We start from the raw sequence: 16765 nt of genomic DNA, 5'->3' as shown, positions 1-16765 counted from the left end.
TGGGAGTGGATGGGTCATTACACAAAGTAAAACTATTTCTCCATGCTTATTTGATTAGTCTCATTATAGTGTGTATGGCAACATCCATTTTTTCATGTTCTCTGTGTGTATATATATATATATCTATATATCTTCCTACTGTATTTTCCACTGCATGCATCCAATGAAGTGGGTTTTAGCCCACAAAAGCTTATGCTCAGATAAATTTGCAAAAAGAAAAGGAGTACTTGTGGCACCTTAAAAAGAAAAGGAGTACTTGTGGCACCTTAGAGACTAACCAATTTATTTGAGCATGAGCTTTCGTGAGCTACAGCTCACTTCGTGATGAAGTGAGCTGTAGCTCACGAAAGCTCATGCTCAAATAAATTGGTTAGTCTCTAAGGTGCCACAAGTACTCCTTTTCTTTTTGCGAATACAGACTAACACGGCTGTTACTCTGAAACCTGTCAGATAAATTTGTTAGTCTCTAAGGTGCCAGAAATACTCCTCGTTCTTTTTGCTGATACAGACTAATATGACTACCACTCTGAAACCAGTGAATTAGAGCATCCCTTGTTTTCTGTTCTGTACAGCGCCCATCCCCATGCCCGAGGAGAGAGTGGGTGGGAAATTTCCTCCTCTGGCACTTGACAGCTGGGTGCAGTAAGGGGGCGAGCCTAGGGCTGGGCAGCAGGGGGCAGTAAAGAGGGCGAGTCTGGGGCTGGCGTGGCAGTGAGAGGGGAAGGTGTCGCCTGTTGCCGCTGTTCGCCCTCCAGCCAGAGGGGGCGCCGGCGCAGCAGTGAGCGCCTGGCTCAGCGCCGGCGGGTCCCTCCTGCGCCCTTGTCTGGCGCCCTCTCCGTAGGCCGCCGTCGCGCCGGGTCCCGGGGTGAAAGCGCGTGCGCACTGCGGCCTCTCACCATATGCACCCCGGTGCGTGTGGATGTGGCCGGCCGGACCCTGCTGAGGCGGACGCGGACGGAGGCGAGCGGTGACCAGGCGGCCCCGCCAGCGCCGCCATGGGCAAGAAGCAGAAGAACAAGAGCGAGGACAGGTAGCGGGCCAGGTCCTCCCCGGAGCGGGCTCGGGGCCGGGGAGTGACAGCGCGGGGCCCTCCCACCCTCAGGGTCCGGCTGCGGGCCCGGGGATACCCCCCCCTTTCCCGGCCCGCTGTTCGGGGGACCCCGGCTGCCGCGGGCAGCGAGCGCTGGCGGGGGCGAGTCGCGGCAGCTCCGCGCTCCTCGGACACCAGCCCTCTCCCACCGCGAACGCGGTGTCTTGGCCTCCGTAGCTGGGGGGAGTAGCGGGGGCGACCGTCCCAGCACTGTGTAGCTGGCGCTGCCGCCCCCTGCTAGTTCCTTCCCGGGGCAGCTGGGCGTTGTGAGTAACTAGTGCTGGCGTGTCAGCCCAAACGCGTGTGGGTGTTGTCTTTTCCCCCCTGGTTTTATTCTGGGAGGGACGTCTGCCTCCCAAATCCATGAGCCTTGTCTGTAAGCGGAGCAGAGCACTGAAGCCAAATTGGAAATGAAAATCTGTGGAGAGATCAACACTCGTATGCTGCATCCCGAAAGCTTCACTAGTCATCTGGATATATTGGGATAAATATCTTTCAATATATGCTGTATCAGATCCCACAAACGCTTGGGATGTTTAGCTGAAACGTTACCTGCCTTGGAGTTTGTAGCACGGAGTGGGAAGAAATGTCTATAGGTGAAAGGCTCTTTGGGTTTATCAAAACTATTGAGGTGTTGAATATACTCCAGTAAAGTAGAAGTTATAAAGGTGGGAAAGGAGGATTTTTGTCACTTCAAAGTGCTTAAGTGGTTGGTGAAGAGATAATCATGTTAATATTTTAATGATCTTTTCTCAACCGTAGTCCTATTTCTAAACATCTGTATTTTACGCTGTTAGCTAGAATGAATGGCTGGATGACATTGTGCAAGCACAGACTTCAGCTGTGTTGAAAGTCACTTTTTGCTTCAATTTTAAACCTTAAAGATGTTCTAAATTATATTGCTGGTTCCATACAGAACACTTCCACACTTCATACATGTGACAGATGATTCCATGGTCACAAAATATTAGGGTCCTGAGGATCCTCTGACTGTCTGCTTTGTTCATGCCTTCTTGAATGCCGCATGCCAGTCAACATCTTTTTGGTGAAGGAATAGACTTCCATGAAAGCTGTTAAATTTACCAGAAAGATCACTGTTGTGTGCAGCACGCTTTATACCTTTCATCAAAAATAGGTATATTTCTTATACTCCTTAGAAAAACCAAAACCTAATTCTACTTTAATTGATCATAGGCCCTGCGTAATTAGTGCTGACAGGAGATAAACAAGTATTTTTTTCCATAGTACAAACCAAAAGGAAATAAAAATACATGAGCACGCATGTGTTTTTTTTCATTTTGCTGTAGCTGATTCTTCAACATGCTCTCCTTTACTTGACCCCAAAATAGACATTGAGATACAGCCGTGTTATGTATCTTATTCCTAGGTTCAGATGCCTTTGATGTATGATCTGTTTTTGAATGAAATCAGCTGTAAATTGCTAGTCATTTTAAAAAAAACTGAATTTTACTGGATTTCTTCCTCTACTTTTAAGCATTTATTAGTAAAAACGTATGCTGTATCCTAAATGCTATGGAGAATGTTAGTGATTTAAGGCTTTCTATCCTTGTCTCTAAAACAGTTTATAATCTGCCTTCTCCTTCTGGGTAGGGAGTTGGCTTTTAATGAAAATATTTATAGTGTAGCTGTTGCTCACCATGGAAGAGTGGGAAGCACCATATATGCTGCTTTGTAGTATCTCTTGTCAGCAGCCTGACTCACCAGCTGTGCTCAGCAAAAACATACTGGGGAGGCAGGCTGGGTAGGGGTATTGCGGGAATGGGAGTAAGATGGGGCTTTGAGATGGAATAGAGGTTGGTTGGGACTGTGGAGGCAGGGGAAGAAGTGGGGGTTGGTGCTACTGCTGTGACTTCTTAGTGCAGCAGATAGCAATACGTGTGTGTTAGGGGAGCATGCTGGTTAGTGCATCTCAGGAGCCGAATTCAGTGGGAGGAACAAGGCTAAGCCAGTAGGGAGGGAAGCTTGAGGAAGGCTCTGTGCGGGGTTGTTGCAGAAGAGGACAGCTATGTGAAGAATGGGAGCATTGGAACTCTGCAAGAAGACCTAGAAAGGATAGTAATATCAAAATTAAGTTATTCATGTGGATAACAATAATAGAATCATAGAAATGTAGGGCTGGAAGGGATCTTGAGATGTCTTCAAGACCAGTCCACTGCACTGAGGCAGTACCAAGTAAATCTAGACCATCCCTGTCAGGTGTTTTGTCGAGGCAGCTCTTGAGAACCTTCAGTCATGGGCATTCCACAATCTTCCTTGGAAGGCTATTCCAGTGTTTATCCTTTATCGTTGCAAGTTTTTCCTAATATCTAACCTAAATCTCCTTTGCTGTAGATTAAGCCCATTACTACTTGTCCTACCTTTAGAGAACAATTGATCATCATCCTCTTTAGAACGGCTCTTAACATGTTTGAAGAGGTCATCAGGTCCCCCATCAGTCCTCTTTTCTCAAGACTAAACATGTCCAGTTTTTTTTTTAACCTTTCCATCTTGTATTGCTCTTCTCTGGATTCTCTCCAATTTGCCCACATCTCTCGTAAACATTCTTTTCAACACTGATTTTCTATATAGATTTACTTTCACCATATAACCAGTGAATACATCAAATTTCTCTGCATCACACTTATGCATAAATCTTAATTCTGAGCACCATACTTCCAGATACAAATAGCTGATTATAGGTATTTTTTCTGTGAATATGTCTATAGAGAATATATTTATCCAGTTTGCTTGGAGTTAAGATTGATGTAAAAGAACTTTGTATGCATTGTGATCAGTGGAGTTTTTCGGGTGAAGAGTGAGTGCCTTCAGATATGATATTTGGGTGTTAAGGCATGTGGAGGCTGCCTTAACTAGTGACTTCCTGAAGTTTTAGTGGTTGTGTTGTACTGATACTCTTTCAATAAGAGAACTCAATTTCTTTAAAAATGTAAATGTAAAAAATTTTCAGTCTCCTGCATGAGAGTGCAACAGAAATGCCTCGATGCAGAATTTAGTTCCAGCTGGTTGTAGGATACAGAGGGCCTTGGCTATGAACTCTAGCAGCACAGGTGTGAACCTATTGTGCAGGATTTTCTTGCATGGAAAGTTTGAGTGGGGAGAGGGGTGGTGGTGGGAAAATATAGGGCTCTTGCCATTTTGCTTTGAATTCACACCACACGCTGTTGCTGCAGACTTCCATATAGGCATGTGGTATTATGTTACAAAACCGTTTCCCATCCAGGTGTCCTGGGCCTTCCATATTTTCTATCTTTCTCCTTGTAAGTCTCTCTTTCTTATGTTCCTTCCTTCCTTACCAGTTCTTTTTACTTCCAAGTATTTAATCTTTGGCTGTGTTTATTCTCACTCTTATTTTGGTACCCTTTGGCCTTGCAGTCTGTTGCACAGGCATACTCCTGTGATCATTCATGCATATTGCTTTAGAAGTCATAAGTGCCAAACGGATGATTCTGCAGCCAAGAATGAACACTAGATAAATTAAGAGTTATAGTACAACTAACATAGTTCTGTGTATTGCTTGGTTTTCTGCAAGTTAAATTGCTAGTGTCATGTACTAACTAGTTTTTCCTCTTGTGCTTCTTTTTTTGGTGTCAGTCTTTCTGATGCAGCAGAAAAACCACTGAGAAGTTTATAATAATTTGAAGCATATTATCACCTTTCCTTTTAGTTAGTAAACTTTCTATGTTACCAATATATTTCCAACAACTGCCCCATCCACCTTTTCCCTGCAAAATAATACCCCAAGCGGAGCTTCTTATAACTGCAGCAGGGAGTAGAGCTGAAGGCTCCCTAAAGTCTGCTGAACACTTTGCTTTTGGAAATCTAATGTGGGAGGCGTTTTGATATTAGTGGTTCCTGCCAGTACAGAACTCTAAAGTAGAGATTAATTGTGCTATTAATAGGCTTTGTTCATAAGGGTTATTGACACAGTCTGAGGTGAACAGGGCTACCTTTGCTGTAAATGAATCATTTTTCTTTCCTAGTGTCATAAAAATTACCTTTTGTGGGTGGTTTGGTGGATCCCTTTAAAGAAATAACAGTGCCATCTGTGGATTGGAAAGACTAGTGTCTGTGCCTGGCTACTATGATTGGTCTTCAGATATTTATACTAATAGCTGGATTGCTTTTATTTATAGAATAACTTAAGTAGTGGGGTTTCTCTTTCAGTTTAAATCTTATCTGTTTCTGTGTGTTACCTGGGGTGTACCGATGTGTAGAAAGAATAGTAAATATGGCAGGCGACCAGCTTGGCTTAACAGTGAAATCCTTGCTGATCTTGAACATAAAAAAGAAGCTTCCAAGAAGTGGAAGATTAGACAAATGACCAGGGAAGAGTAAAAAAAATATTGCTCGGACATGCAGGAGTGAAATCAGGAAGGCCAAATCACACCTGGAGTTGCAGCTAGCAAGAGATGTTAAGAGTAACAAGAAGGGTTTCGGTTTCTTCAGGTATGTTAGCAACAAGAAGCAAGTCAAGGAAAGTGTGGGCACCTTACTGAATGAGGGAGGCAACCTAGTGACAGAGGATGTGGAAAAAGCTAATGTACTCAATGCTTTTTTTGCCTCCGTCTTCACAAACACAGTCGGCTCCCAGACTACTGCACTGGGCAGCACAGCATGGGGAGGAAGTGACCAGCCCTCTGTGGAGAAAGAAGTGGTTTGGGACTATTTAGAAAAGCTGGACGAACACAAGTCCATGGGGCTGGATGCGCTGCATCTGAGAGTGCTAAAGGAGTTGGCGGATGCGATTGCAGAGCCATTGGCCATTATCTTTGAAAACTCATGGCGATCCGGGGAAGTCTCAGATGACTGGAAAAAGGCTAATGTAGTGCCCATCTTTAAAAAAGGGAAGAAGGAAGATCCTGGGAACTACAGGCCAGTCAGCCTCACCTCAGTCCCTGGAAAAATCATGGAGCAGGTCCTCAAGGAATCAATTCTGAAGCACTTAGAGGAGAGGAAAGTGATCAGGAACAGTCAGCATGGATTCACCAAGGTCAAGTCATGCCTGACTAATCTAATTGCCTTCTGTGACGAGATAACTGGCTCTGTGAATGAGGGGAAAGCGGTGGACGTGTTGTTCCTTGACTTTAGTAAAGCTTTTGACACGGTCTCCCACAGTATTCTTGCCAGCAAGTTAAAGAAGTATGGGCTGGATGAATGGACTATCGGGTGGATAGAAAGCTGGCTAGATTGTTGGGCTCAACGGGTAGTGATCAATGGCTCCATGTCTAGTTGGCAGCCGGTATCAAGTGGAGTGCCCCAAGGGTCGGTCCTCGGGCCGGTTTTATTCAATATCTTCATTAACGTTCTGGAGGATGGTGTGGATTGCACCCTGAGCAAGTTTGCAGATGACACTAAACTGGAAGGAGAGGTAGATACGCTGGAGGGTAGGGATAGGATACAGAGGGACCTAGACAAATTGGAGGATTGGGCCAGAAGAAATCTGATGAGGTTCAACAAGGACAAGTACAGAGTCCTGCACTTAGGACGGAAGAACCCCATGCACCGCTACAGACTAGGGACCGAATGGCTCGGCAGCAGTTCTGCAGAAAAGGACCTAGGGGTTACAGTGGACGAGAATCTGGATATGAGTCAATAGTGTGCCCTTGTTGCCAAGAAGGCTAATGGCATTTTGGGATGTATAAGTAGGGGCATAGCGAGCAGATTGAGGGACGTGATCGTTCCCCTCTATTCAACATTGGTGAGGCCTCATCTGGAGTACTGTGTCCAGTTTTGGGCCCCACACTACAAGAAGGATGTGGATAAATTGGAGAGAGTCCAGCGAAGAGCAACAAAAATGATTAGGGGTCTGGAACGCATGACTTATGAGGAGAGGCTGAGGGAACTGGGATTGTTTAGTCTGCAGAAGAGAAGAATGAGGTGGGATTTGATAGCTGCTTTCAACTACCTGAAAAAGGGGGTTCCAAAGAGGATGGATCTAGACTGATCTCTGTGGTACCAGATGACAGAATGAGGAGTAATGGTCTTAAGTTGCAGTGGGGGAGGTTTAGGTTGGATATTAGGAAAAACTTTTTCACTAGGAGGGTGGTGAAGCATTGGAATAGGTTACCTGGGGAGGTGGTGGAATCTCTCCTTCCTTAGAAGTTTTCAAGGTCAGGCTTGACAAATCCCTGGCTGGGGTGATTTAGTTGGGGATTGGCCCTGCTTTGAGCCGGGGGTTGGACTAGATGACCTCCTGAGGTCCCTTCCAACCCTGATATTCTATGATAGGTAGGCTTTATAAACAGTTTAATTACTCATTGTCACAGTTGTGGAAACAGTACATGGCATGGCAGCAGAGAATGGAAACACTATTCCTGTAGTCTTCAGAACATTCCTGAAAATTGTGAACCAAAATGAATAGGCTTGCAGTCTGGGTGGAGTGACTTAAATCTTCAGTATTAATCAACTTTTCCCTCTATACTTCAGTTATTTTCTAAAGACAAGTGCATTCTTATTGGTTGATATAATAAATATTAAAACATCTTGATTTAGAACTAAATAGATCGTAAATTTAGGTTTTAGATATTTTTGCCACCTAGGTGGGTATGCTATAACTATATACATTTTAAGCAATTATATCACTTAATATTTTCAGATTCTTATTAAATAATTGTACACTTTAAGTGTCTTAGAAAATGGTGACTGTTGCTTATTTACTAATAATTTAACATTTTTGGTCATGATTTGTGCCCAGCTGCATTGAGATGGTAACTGGAATTTAATTAAACATACCAACCACCATTTAAAATGCATTTTTATTAAACAAAACAAGCCCTTAATATGTCATGTGACCTATTATGCTACGTTTCTAAATCTTAACCTGAAAAGTTAGATGTTTCCCCCCTATTCTTTATATAGAAAAGCTGCCTTTAACTCACAGTTTTTGATAGGGACTCATGGATTCAGCATATTTATTTAAATATTTTAAGATATTATCATTTTAAATAAACTCCATTTAAAAAAAACCACATTCGTTTATGTTCAACCTGCTTGCAACAAATGAAGCCTTATTGTTAACATTCCTAACATGCAGTCAGATGCTTTCGCAGCTCTATCCTCTGTCCACTGTAACTGTTAAAAGGAGAGTTTGCATTGTTGTAGCTTGGTATCTAGTTTTTCTGTCAGTCCTTTCATTTTTAACTTTGTCTGGCTAGAACTTTTGCACCATCATACTTTTAAATGTGATATGTGAAAGAGGGTTGGGGAGAGGGGAAGGCTTGTGCATCTTTGTCGTAGGATGTCTCACAGAAAGAGTTCCTGCTTTTAAAAACACCAAGAAAACCCACAATGCTCGAATACAAGTTCTTAACTCATTTTTTTCATCAGGTTTTGCTTATATGATCCACAGACGATTAGGCGCTCTCTGAGCCTTAAACTGAAGGGATAGAAGTGTTGGTGTGGTAGCTAGACCTATTCTTCCAGCTGTTTGTCAAATGAGTCTGGGCACAAATGAAATATCTTTTTAAAGAGCTTGAACAAAATGTTCATCCTTTCTCAATCAGGTTTTACTTCCTAGTTAGTTGGTTGACAGGTTTTACTACTTCTGTCAACCATGGTTTTCCAGGATAAACTGAATGAAAAAGACCTGGATTTCTAATATGAGAAATAAGAAGGAAAAGACCACCTAGGCGATGTTTACATTCTGTGTGTGGGTATATAACAGCCAAATTTTTTCAGATTACATTTAATGTTGCAGGAAGGGGTTGCATTAGTGTTGAAAATAGCTTTCTTACTCTGGAAACAAAGTATTGCTTCCTTAGTGTTTCTAGCCCTTGTCTATCTGAGTAGAAAGAGACTTGGACCAAGGACAACATCTGAATGTCTTGAATGGCATTCCAGAGCTAGCTAGTAAGTCCCATTTAGTCACATAACATAGGCATTTTCCCCTTAAAGCCCCACTTAAAGATGGTATGAAACAAGAAATTGATGTGCAATCTGCACACTCTAAAAAGTTTGATTAATTTCAAACTTCTTATGGGCAAAAGCTTTCATATGCTGTGCATCAGAAAATTAGTTATTCTATGGTTACTTCCTTGAGGAGATACCATCAACTTGAAATCTCGTCAGTTTTAAAGAGCTAAAAGTAGTCTCTGGTAATACATGCACTCCTGTCAATTTCAGTAGTCTTTCAATCAGTTTACAGTTTTTAAATGCTTTTCTCTTTCCTGTTTTGGGTGTAAAGACCCCCACAAACAAACGAGGGACACTTACTATTCAGGAAAATGGTGAAGTCAAATGCATGAAGTACATTGTTTTTCCTCTTTCTGAGTATTCCTGGAAAACTTTCATTTGTAGTCATTGGGATATTAACAGTAAAATGGCAGGTCCAAAAAAATGGAAGTGACCTAAGTTGCTGGTGTCCCTTTAATTCACTTGGAGCAGTGCTGGTGTAACTGAAATTGACATATCATGAGAGTTGCTTCAGCAAAATTAATCTCATAAACACTTCCTTTTAGAAACATGAGCAGTGAGTGTATTATGTTGTAGTGATGCAACTTTCTTGTTCTGTTGGTTTATTGTACTCTTCTAGTTTTAAAAACTGGGAGGCTTTGTAAAGTTGCTGTCATTTTACACGGTGAGCCATTTTTTTTTTTTTTTAACTGGAAAGTCCTTTGAGCAAGAACTGTTCATTTTGGCTGTAGTCAAATGTATAGCTTGTTACCTGTAGCACCTTTAAAGCAGAAGGCACACCTCAGTGGTCATGTTTGTATTTCCCAGACTCTTGGTGAATGGCTGGTTGATGCAGAAAACACTTGTCATCTTGAACCTATGCGTCTTTGTTACCTTGTAAGCCTTTGCTTCAGTTTCAGTGGATGATAGATCGTGTTTCCTGTTGACTCTGCTTATCGATGTAGAAATTGGAATTGTATCCCTGTCTTGGGATGCTGGATTTGAAAAAGTACATTACTCTGGTGTATTTCCATTAATTAACTTTAATGGAGCTGAACTGATTTAACTGAAGAGAACTTGGCCCTTCTTCCATACGCTACTTATAAACCGCACCGCTCCAGTTGCTCAGTTCATACATGGCTGAATAGCTTTTTCTTTTTTCTGTTTAATTTAATACTTGCTGACTAAGGGAACAAATCTGTCCAAGATGTCTGTTACATAATCTGAGTTTCAGTCTTCAGGTTTAGGAATCATAATTAATTGCACTGTTAAACAATAATAAAATACCATTTATTTAAATATTTTTAGATGTTTTCTACATTTTCAAATATATTGATTTTAATTGCAACACAGAACACAAAGTGTACTGTGCTCACTTTATATTTTTATTACAAATGTGCTATAAACAAGATGAAGTGAGCTGTAGCTCACGAAAGCTTATGCTCAAATAAATTTGTTAGTCTCCAAGGTGCCACAAGTCCTCCTTTTCTTTAAGAGAATATTTTACAATTCACCTCATACAAGTACTGTAATACAATCTCCTTATCATGAAAGTTGAACTTACAAATATAGAATTATGTACAAAAAAACGGTTTTGTTTTTGAATGCAATGTAAAACTTTAGAGCCTACAAAACAGAGAAGGGTACATACAATTCTCTCCCAAGAAGTTCAGTCACAAATGTAATGTATTATTTTTTTAATGAGAAGTCATCAGCATGGAAGCATGTCCTCTGGAATGGTGGTTGGAGCATGAAGGGACATATGAATCTTTAACGCATCTGGCACATAAATATCTGGCGACGCTGGCTACAACAGTGCCATGAGAACACCTGTTCTCACTATCAGGTGACATTGTAAACAAGAAGCAGGCAGCGTTATCTCCTGGAAAAAGTAAACAAGTGTGTGTTCTAGCGATTGGCTGAACAAGAAGTGGGACTGAGTGGACTTGTAGGCTCTGAAGTTTTACTTTGTTTTGTTTTTGAGTGCAGTTACATTAAAAACCCCTATATTTGTTAGTTGCACTTTCATGATAAAGAGATTGCATTTCGGTATTGTATGAGGTGAATTGAAAAATAGTTTCTTTTGTCATTTTTACAGTGCAAATATTTGTAATAATATAAAATGAACACTGTACACTTTGTATTCTGTGTTGCAGTTGAAATAAATATATTTGAAAATGTAGAATAACATCCAAAAATATTTAATTTCAGTTGGTTTAAAAAGAGAGAGATGAGTGTGAAATTATTTCACAACATTTTGGGCTAGGAAAACATGTTTTGCTTTTTACCTTGTCACTTTTGATTTATAAGTGTACATCTTGTTTTAAAAATGGCTTAAACTTTGCTTTTCCTAGTGGAATTCTATACCTACCAACCTCTGCAGAATCCTAGACTTCTATTTAAAAAACAAAACAACCTCCTTCCCCCAAACTTTCTAGCTTTTACAAAGATACGCCCTTCCAAACATCAACAAAGTGTAAAACTGCTGCAGTGCTGTCATTGTGTGTCTGCAGCCAAAATATTATATAGAATCTTATTGAAAAAAGATTGAGATAAATATGCTTGAACATCATTTATGGATTTCATGAATCTGAATTGTGATGAACTATGGTTTCTTAATGACTTTAACATGGAACTTCAAGATTCCAGTTGTTGCAAGATGTTGCATCAGAAAAGGAATTCTCATAAAGTATGCTTTTTTTTTGTTTTGTGGAACTAAGTCCATACCAATACTTAATTTTTAAACCAATTTATCTCTTGCCCTCCCTAACAAGACAAGCCGCTGGGATAGGTTTCCTCGGGTCACATGCTTATCACTAGGGATTTTCCTCTTTTTCTGACTCAATAGCTTGCAACTGCTTGGAGTCTTATAAATAGAAGAACTATTGGATAGCTCTTCTGTAGCTGGTTGAGCAGAGATAGGTGCTGTATCTTTACTTACTTTTCAACTTGAAATACTTTCCAGACTGGTGAGTAATGCTTTGATTCCTGTATGCAAGGTTTTGGGGAAATTAATAAACACATTACACTTCAGTAAATGGCTATAACAACATACATAATTTTGGAACATTTTGTGTTGCAGTTTCTATTTTAATACATTATACTAAGTGGGAGTTTTGAGCAGGAAGCCTTTGAGAATTATATCACTTAGCTTTTTGAAGCTAACTGGACTAACAATTTGCTATTTTTATTTCAGAGTGTACTAACTATAAACAAAAATGATTTTCTAACTAAGATATAACATTAAATCTTTGCAAGCTGATTGTGAGGTAATAGTAGCTGCTTCATAGTTTAGTTTGTGTAACTGAGTTTTTTTTTTTTTTTTTTCCTTTGTATCTGAGTTCTGCCCTGGCAAAAAAAAATCCATTTGCCTGAATCCAGTAAATACTTTAAAAAGTGGTAGGTTATGTCTGTAGTGTATAGAAGTAAAGGTTAGGTGTCCAGACTATAAGTTAACACTTTAAATAATATCAGGATTGGGGAATGAGAGAACTCTGGTTCATTCTCAGCACCAAAACCAGAGCTGGGAATTAGAAGAAGCCAGCGGGGAAAGAGGTTCCATTGCTAAGTTTCCTGTGCAGAGCGTGGGTGGGGGAGAAGTAAATGTTCCCTGTTCTTTTGTGTACCAGCGAAACTCCTCTTTCTGTCCCCACATCTGTGCTTCTGCACCCGTGCACTCCCCAAATCAGGTAGGAAGTGAGGCCTAGTTCAGAGGACCTAAGGAAGTTGGGGAATGTTTGTGTGATAGCTCTGAGGCTTTACTCTCCTTTATTTTCTTTGAACTTCCTGAGATCTGGAGGAACGGTAAGTCCTCTGTGAGCCTCTTAAAGCTTACTGTCTTCTGGGCAGCCCATCATGTAAACTGTAGTTTGAATGGGGGCCCACCACCTACTGTGAGTTTTAAGAGGATCGCTGGAGGCTAATCCTATGAGCCTTAGGTTTCAGAGTAACAGCCGTGTTAATCTGTATTCACAAAAAGAAAAGGAGTACTTGTGGCACCTTCGAGACTAACCAATTTGTCTCTAAGGTGTCACAAGTACTCCTTTTCTTTCTATGAGCCTTAGGAGGTTTTAGAAACAAACAAGCTTACTGTTGTATATGAGACTGCAGAGTCCTCTAAGCTGTGTAGGAATTTGGGTAATGGAGAGGAAGGAGGGGCCATAATATGTATTCAGAGGCTATAGGGTTTGAGGGGAGGGTCCAAGAGGCTCCCAAAATGTCTCCCAAGGCTTGTTGTGGTGGCTGGAATTGATGGGCTTTGATGCTCCTAGGGCTTATAAATGGAGGCCCACAGGGGGGTTGGAGACCCATGAGACTGGCAGGGGGTGCAGTCTGGGGGCTGTCTAATAAAGTTCAGTAGGAACTGATGTGCTTGCCCATGTACACCTCTTGTGCACCTCCTGAGGTCAGCAGTAGATAGATTCTCCTCCAGTGAACCTTAGGAGATGTATGGGATCGTCGGAAGCTGCCAGGAGAAAGGAGACTGTACCCCCTCAATCTTCTTCTTTCCCTGATCCAGTGTTAAATTTTTACTAAATCCTAAAGAAATTACCAAACACTTCAAAGTTGTGTATGTTTAAGGGTCGAAATTTTAACTACTATGTTTTTGTAATCAATAAACTCCAAACAGACAACTGTTCAAAAGCCCGGAAGTTCAGATTTAATTAAAATTGTAAGTAATTCAAACACTTTAAAATATGGAAGTACATAAAGTATCCCATCTGCAGTAATGCTGGGCTTTATAGTTTCCCACTTCCCTTGGGTTTTTATGTAATGGCTTTGTATTGTGTGTTGGTTTTTTTGGCTCAGAGACTAAGGAGTTCGAGAAGATTCCAGTCGTGGATGGCTTAAATTTTGAGCATTTGTGATACTTAGTGTATCAAAGAGTACATCATAGAGCACTGGTTTATAACTGAATTGATGTCTCCACTCTAGACATCATAGCTTTGCATCTGATGATGATCACAAGTTAGCACAGAGAAGTATATGGCCTAATCATGTAAAGACCTGAGGATCCTGTGTGGGGAACTGAGCATTCTCTGTTCCTTTCAGGATTAGGCCCTTAATGAAGAGTGGGGAATTACCTCCTTCACTGAACAGTTTGCCTAAAGAAAGCGCGCGCGCGCGTGTGTGTGTGTGAGAGAGAGAGAGAGAATAAAGGTTGTGTTTTAATTTTAACATACTGTAACTTGGTTGAATTTAAGAGCAATGCTGATTTAAAATAAGCATAATAGCGTCTATGCTAAGGGAGCAAACGTATTATCGCAGGAGTCTGTAGGACTGTGTTCAGCATACTTTCTCAATTCCTTTTCAGTCTGAAAGCTACTGAATTTCCTAGAAGCTCACAACAATTGGGAAGGAAGGGAATCTTGAATAGTTAAGAGGTTAATTTTTTCCAAAACTGAATTTGATTCTTAAGGTTGAGGTCTTTAATTTCCCTATGTGTAGCCCAGATCAACCTGAGCCTGAGAGAGAGCCAGAATTGACCAATGTACATTGCCAAAGAGCCACAGTAATATGTCAGCAGCCCCCACCCCCCCGCTACCAGCGCCTCCCACCCACTGGAAGCACCGTTGATCAGCACCTCCCCTTCCCTCCCCACATCTCCCGATCAGCTGTTTTGTTGCATGCAGGAGGCTCTGGGGGAGAGAGGAGACAGGAAGAGCGAGGGCACAGCAGGCTCAGGGGAGGGAGTAGGAAGGGGTGGAGTGGGGCCAGGACCTGTGGCAGAGCCAGGGATTGAGCAGTGAGCACCTCCTGGCACATTGGAAAGTTGGTGCCTGTAGCTCCAGCGCCAGAGTCAGTACCTAAACAAGGAGCCGCATGATAACTTCTGAAGAGCCGCATGTGGCTCCAGAGCCGCAGGTTGGCCACCCCTGGGGTAGCCAAACTGTGAAGGCATAGTAAAGAGAAATTCATGGACTAGCACAGAAGTTCTAAATTTACAGATTGCAGTTCCCAAGAGGGTTGCGAGCAAATGTCTGGAGGGCCAGGCTCACTTCCCCTGTCAAAAATACCAAGTGAGAAACAATAGTCATTTCTTATTATGCCTCTTTAGACAACTGTCTCAAAGAATTCTGGGATGCGTCAACTGGTTGAGTGTGGGCTCATATGAAAGGAAAGATTGGGAGCCCTTTCTGTATTTTCTGTGCTCCCGCCTTTTACTCTCTGTCAGAAACGTTCTCTGTCAGACCTATTTCAATCAGCCAGCACTACTTCTGTTTCTCTGTATAAATTTAATACCACTGTGCCACTCTGTACCTCAGGTAGCACCCTGGGATCCCCATATTCACCACTGTCATATAATTATGATAGTTTTGTACAAAGTATGCACTGTGAGGTATCATTTTGAAAGTCTTGATCTGTTCAACGTTAATATCCAGTTGGATTGTATGTGCTATCGCTGTATGTCAAGGTATGAAGTTTTTGCAGTGTGTGTTAAAATATGTAGTGAGGTTGGGAGACGCCCACAGTCAACCTTTCTGTCCAGCAAAGGACCAGCCAGATGTGCTGATGGCCCATTATAGGGAATCCACTCTCTCAACGGCCATCCCAGAAACTTCACAGTGAGAGCACGTATACAATGGAGATTTGAGCAATGGGGACTGCCTGATCCAGGAGCGTTAGAAGCTCCCTAAAAGTGTGTGTGTGTGGGGGTCCAACAGGTGCCTGAACTGTAGCTCCGCCCTCACACCACCCCTTCTCCCTGGGTTCCTGCCCCTCATTACTTGTCCTAATGGCCAGCAAAAAGTGGGAGGGCCTTGGCCCTCCTGTTCCAACGCTACTTGTCTCATCCCCATGTCACAGCAAAAGATCTTTCCAGCAAGCTGGAAGAAAATATAAGACTGGAAGTGATGACATCACTTGGTCTCTCTTCTCCCCCTCCCCCCCAACTCAACACCTGGAGAAACATCTGGAAGACAAAGACTTTGAACAGGGGAAGGGGGTCCCAGGCTGGAAAAAGGGTCCTACCCTGTGTATTGAGGAACTATACTGTCTGTCAGGGTGAGACACTGCTTGATTCAAATCCTGTTTTGTTTGTAGAACTCGGGCTGCCCATTTTATTTTCTTAAGTAACCAACGTTGATCTCTACGCCTGCTACTTATAATCACTTAAAATCTATCTTTATATAGTTTTGTTCATTGTCTTAATGTCCTCATGATTTCTTAGAAAAGCCTGAAAACTTGGCTGAAACACCCGGTGGCAAACAAAAAGGACTCATACTGTATTTTTAAAATCTCATAATTTGATGGGTTTTAGTGTTTTTGTTTTTTTTAAATGATTGAGCTTAGCAATAGTAATACTTGGCAATTATTAATTCAGACATTTGCTGCTGTCTTGGAAAATCTGAATTTCAAAGAAGTGCATATTCTTTTGTGATATTTCTTTAGATACAGAGTCAGACACTTTGTGGATCAGATTTCAGCAGTATTCATGAATCCATCAAATAGCAGGGAGACATTTCAGAATGTAATTGTGAGATAGTTGCATTTGGAACTGATATGTGAGGGAGATGTATGTGGTACTGATGGCAAATTCTGCCTCTTCAGGTAAAGATTCTGATGGCTAGAAGAGGCATGAGTAGCAGATTAGACATGAACTTGCAAAGTAATACACTGCCAAAAAGAGAAAATGGTAAGCTAAGGGAGTCTTGAGCTGAATACCCAAATGCTTCAGGTCATGGAGCAGGAAATTAAGGTAATAGTATTTCCTCTCTCTGAGGCTCTGGAGTAACTGCACATAGAACATTCATTTCTGGACGT

At 41.7% G+C, this 16765-nt stretch overlaps 1 protein-coding gene across 1 annotated transcript in view; it reads left to right on the top strand.

The window, feature by feature from the left end:
- The first annotated feature begins 840 nt into the window (after window positions 1-840).
- The window catches only part of EIF5B (eukaryotic translation initiation factor 5B), a 71800-nt gene continuing 55875 nt past the window's right edge, over window positions 841-16765 (top strand). Inside the window, exon 1 of the mRNA XM_048858059.2 lies at window positions 841-1030. Within this exon, the coding sequence (XP_048714016.2) occupies window positions 996-1030 (35 nt within the window). The 5' untranslated portion in view covers window positions 841-995. The remainder of the gene's footprint in view (window positions 1031-16765) is intronic.

Source organism: Caretta caretta, chromosome 1 (genome assembly GCF_965140235.1).
Source record: "Caretta caretta isolate rCarCar2 chromosome 1, rCarCar1.hap1, whole genome shotgun sequence".
In the NCBI taxonomy this organism is placed as follows: Eukaryota; Metazoa; Chordata; order Testudines; family Cheloniidae; genus Caretta; species Caretta caretta.
The sequence above is the reverse complement of the archived record's forward strand: the minus strand, read 5'-3'. Positions and strand labels throughout refer to the sequence as shown.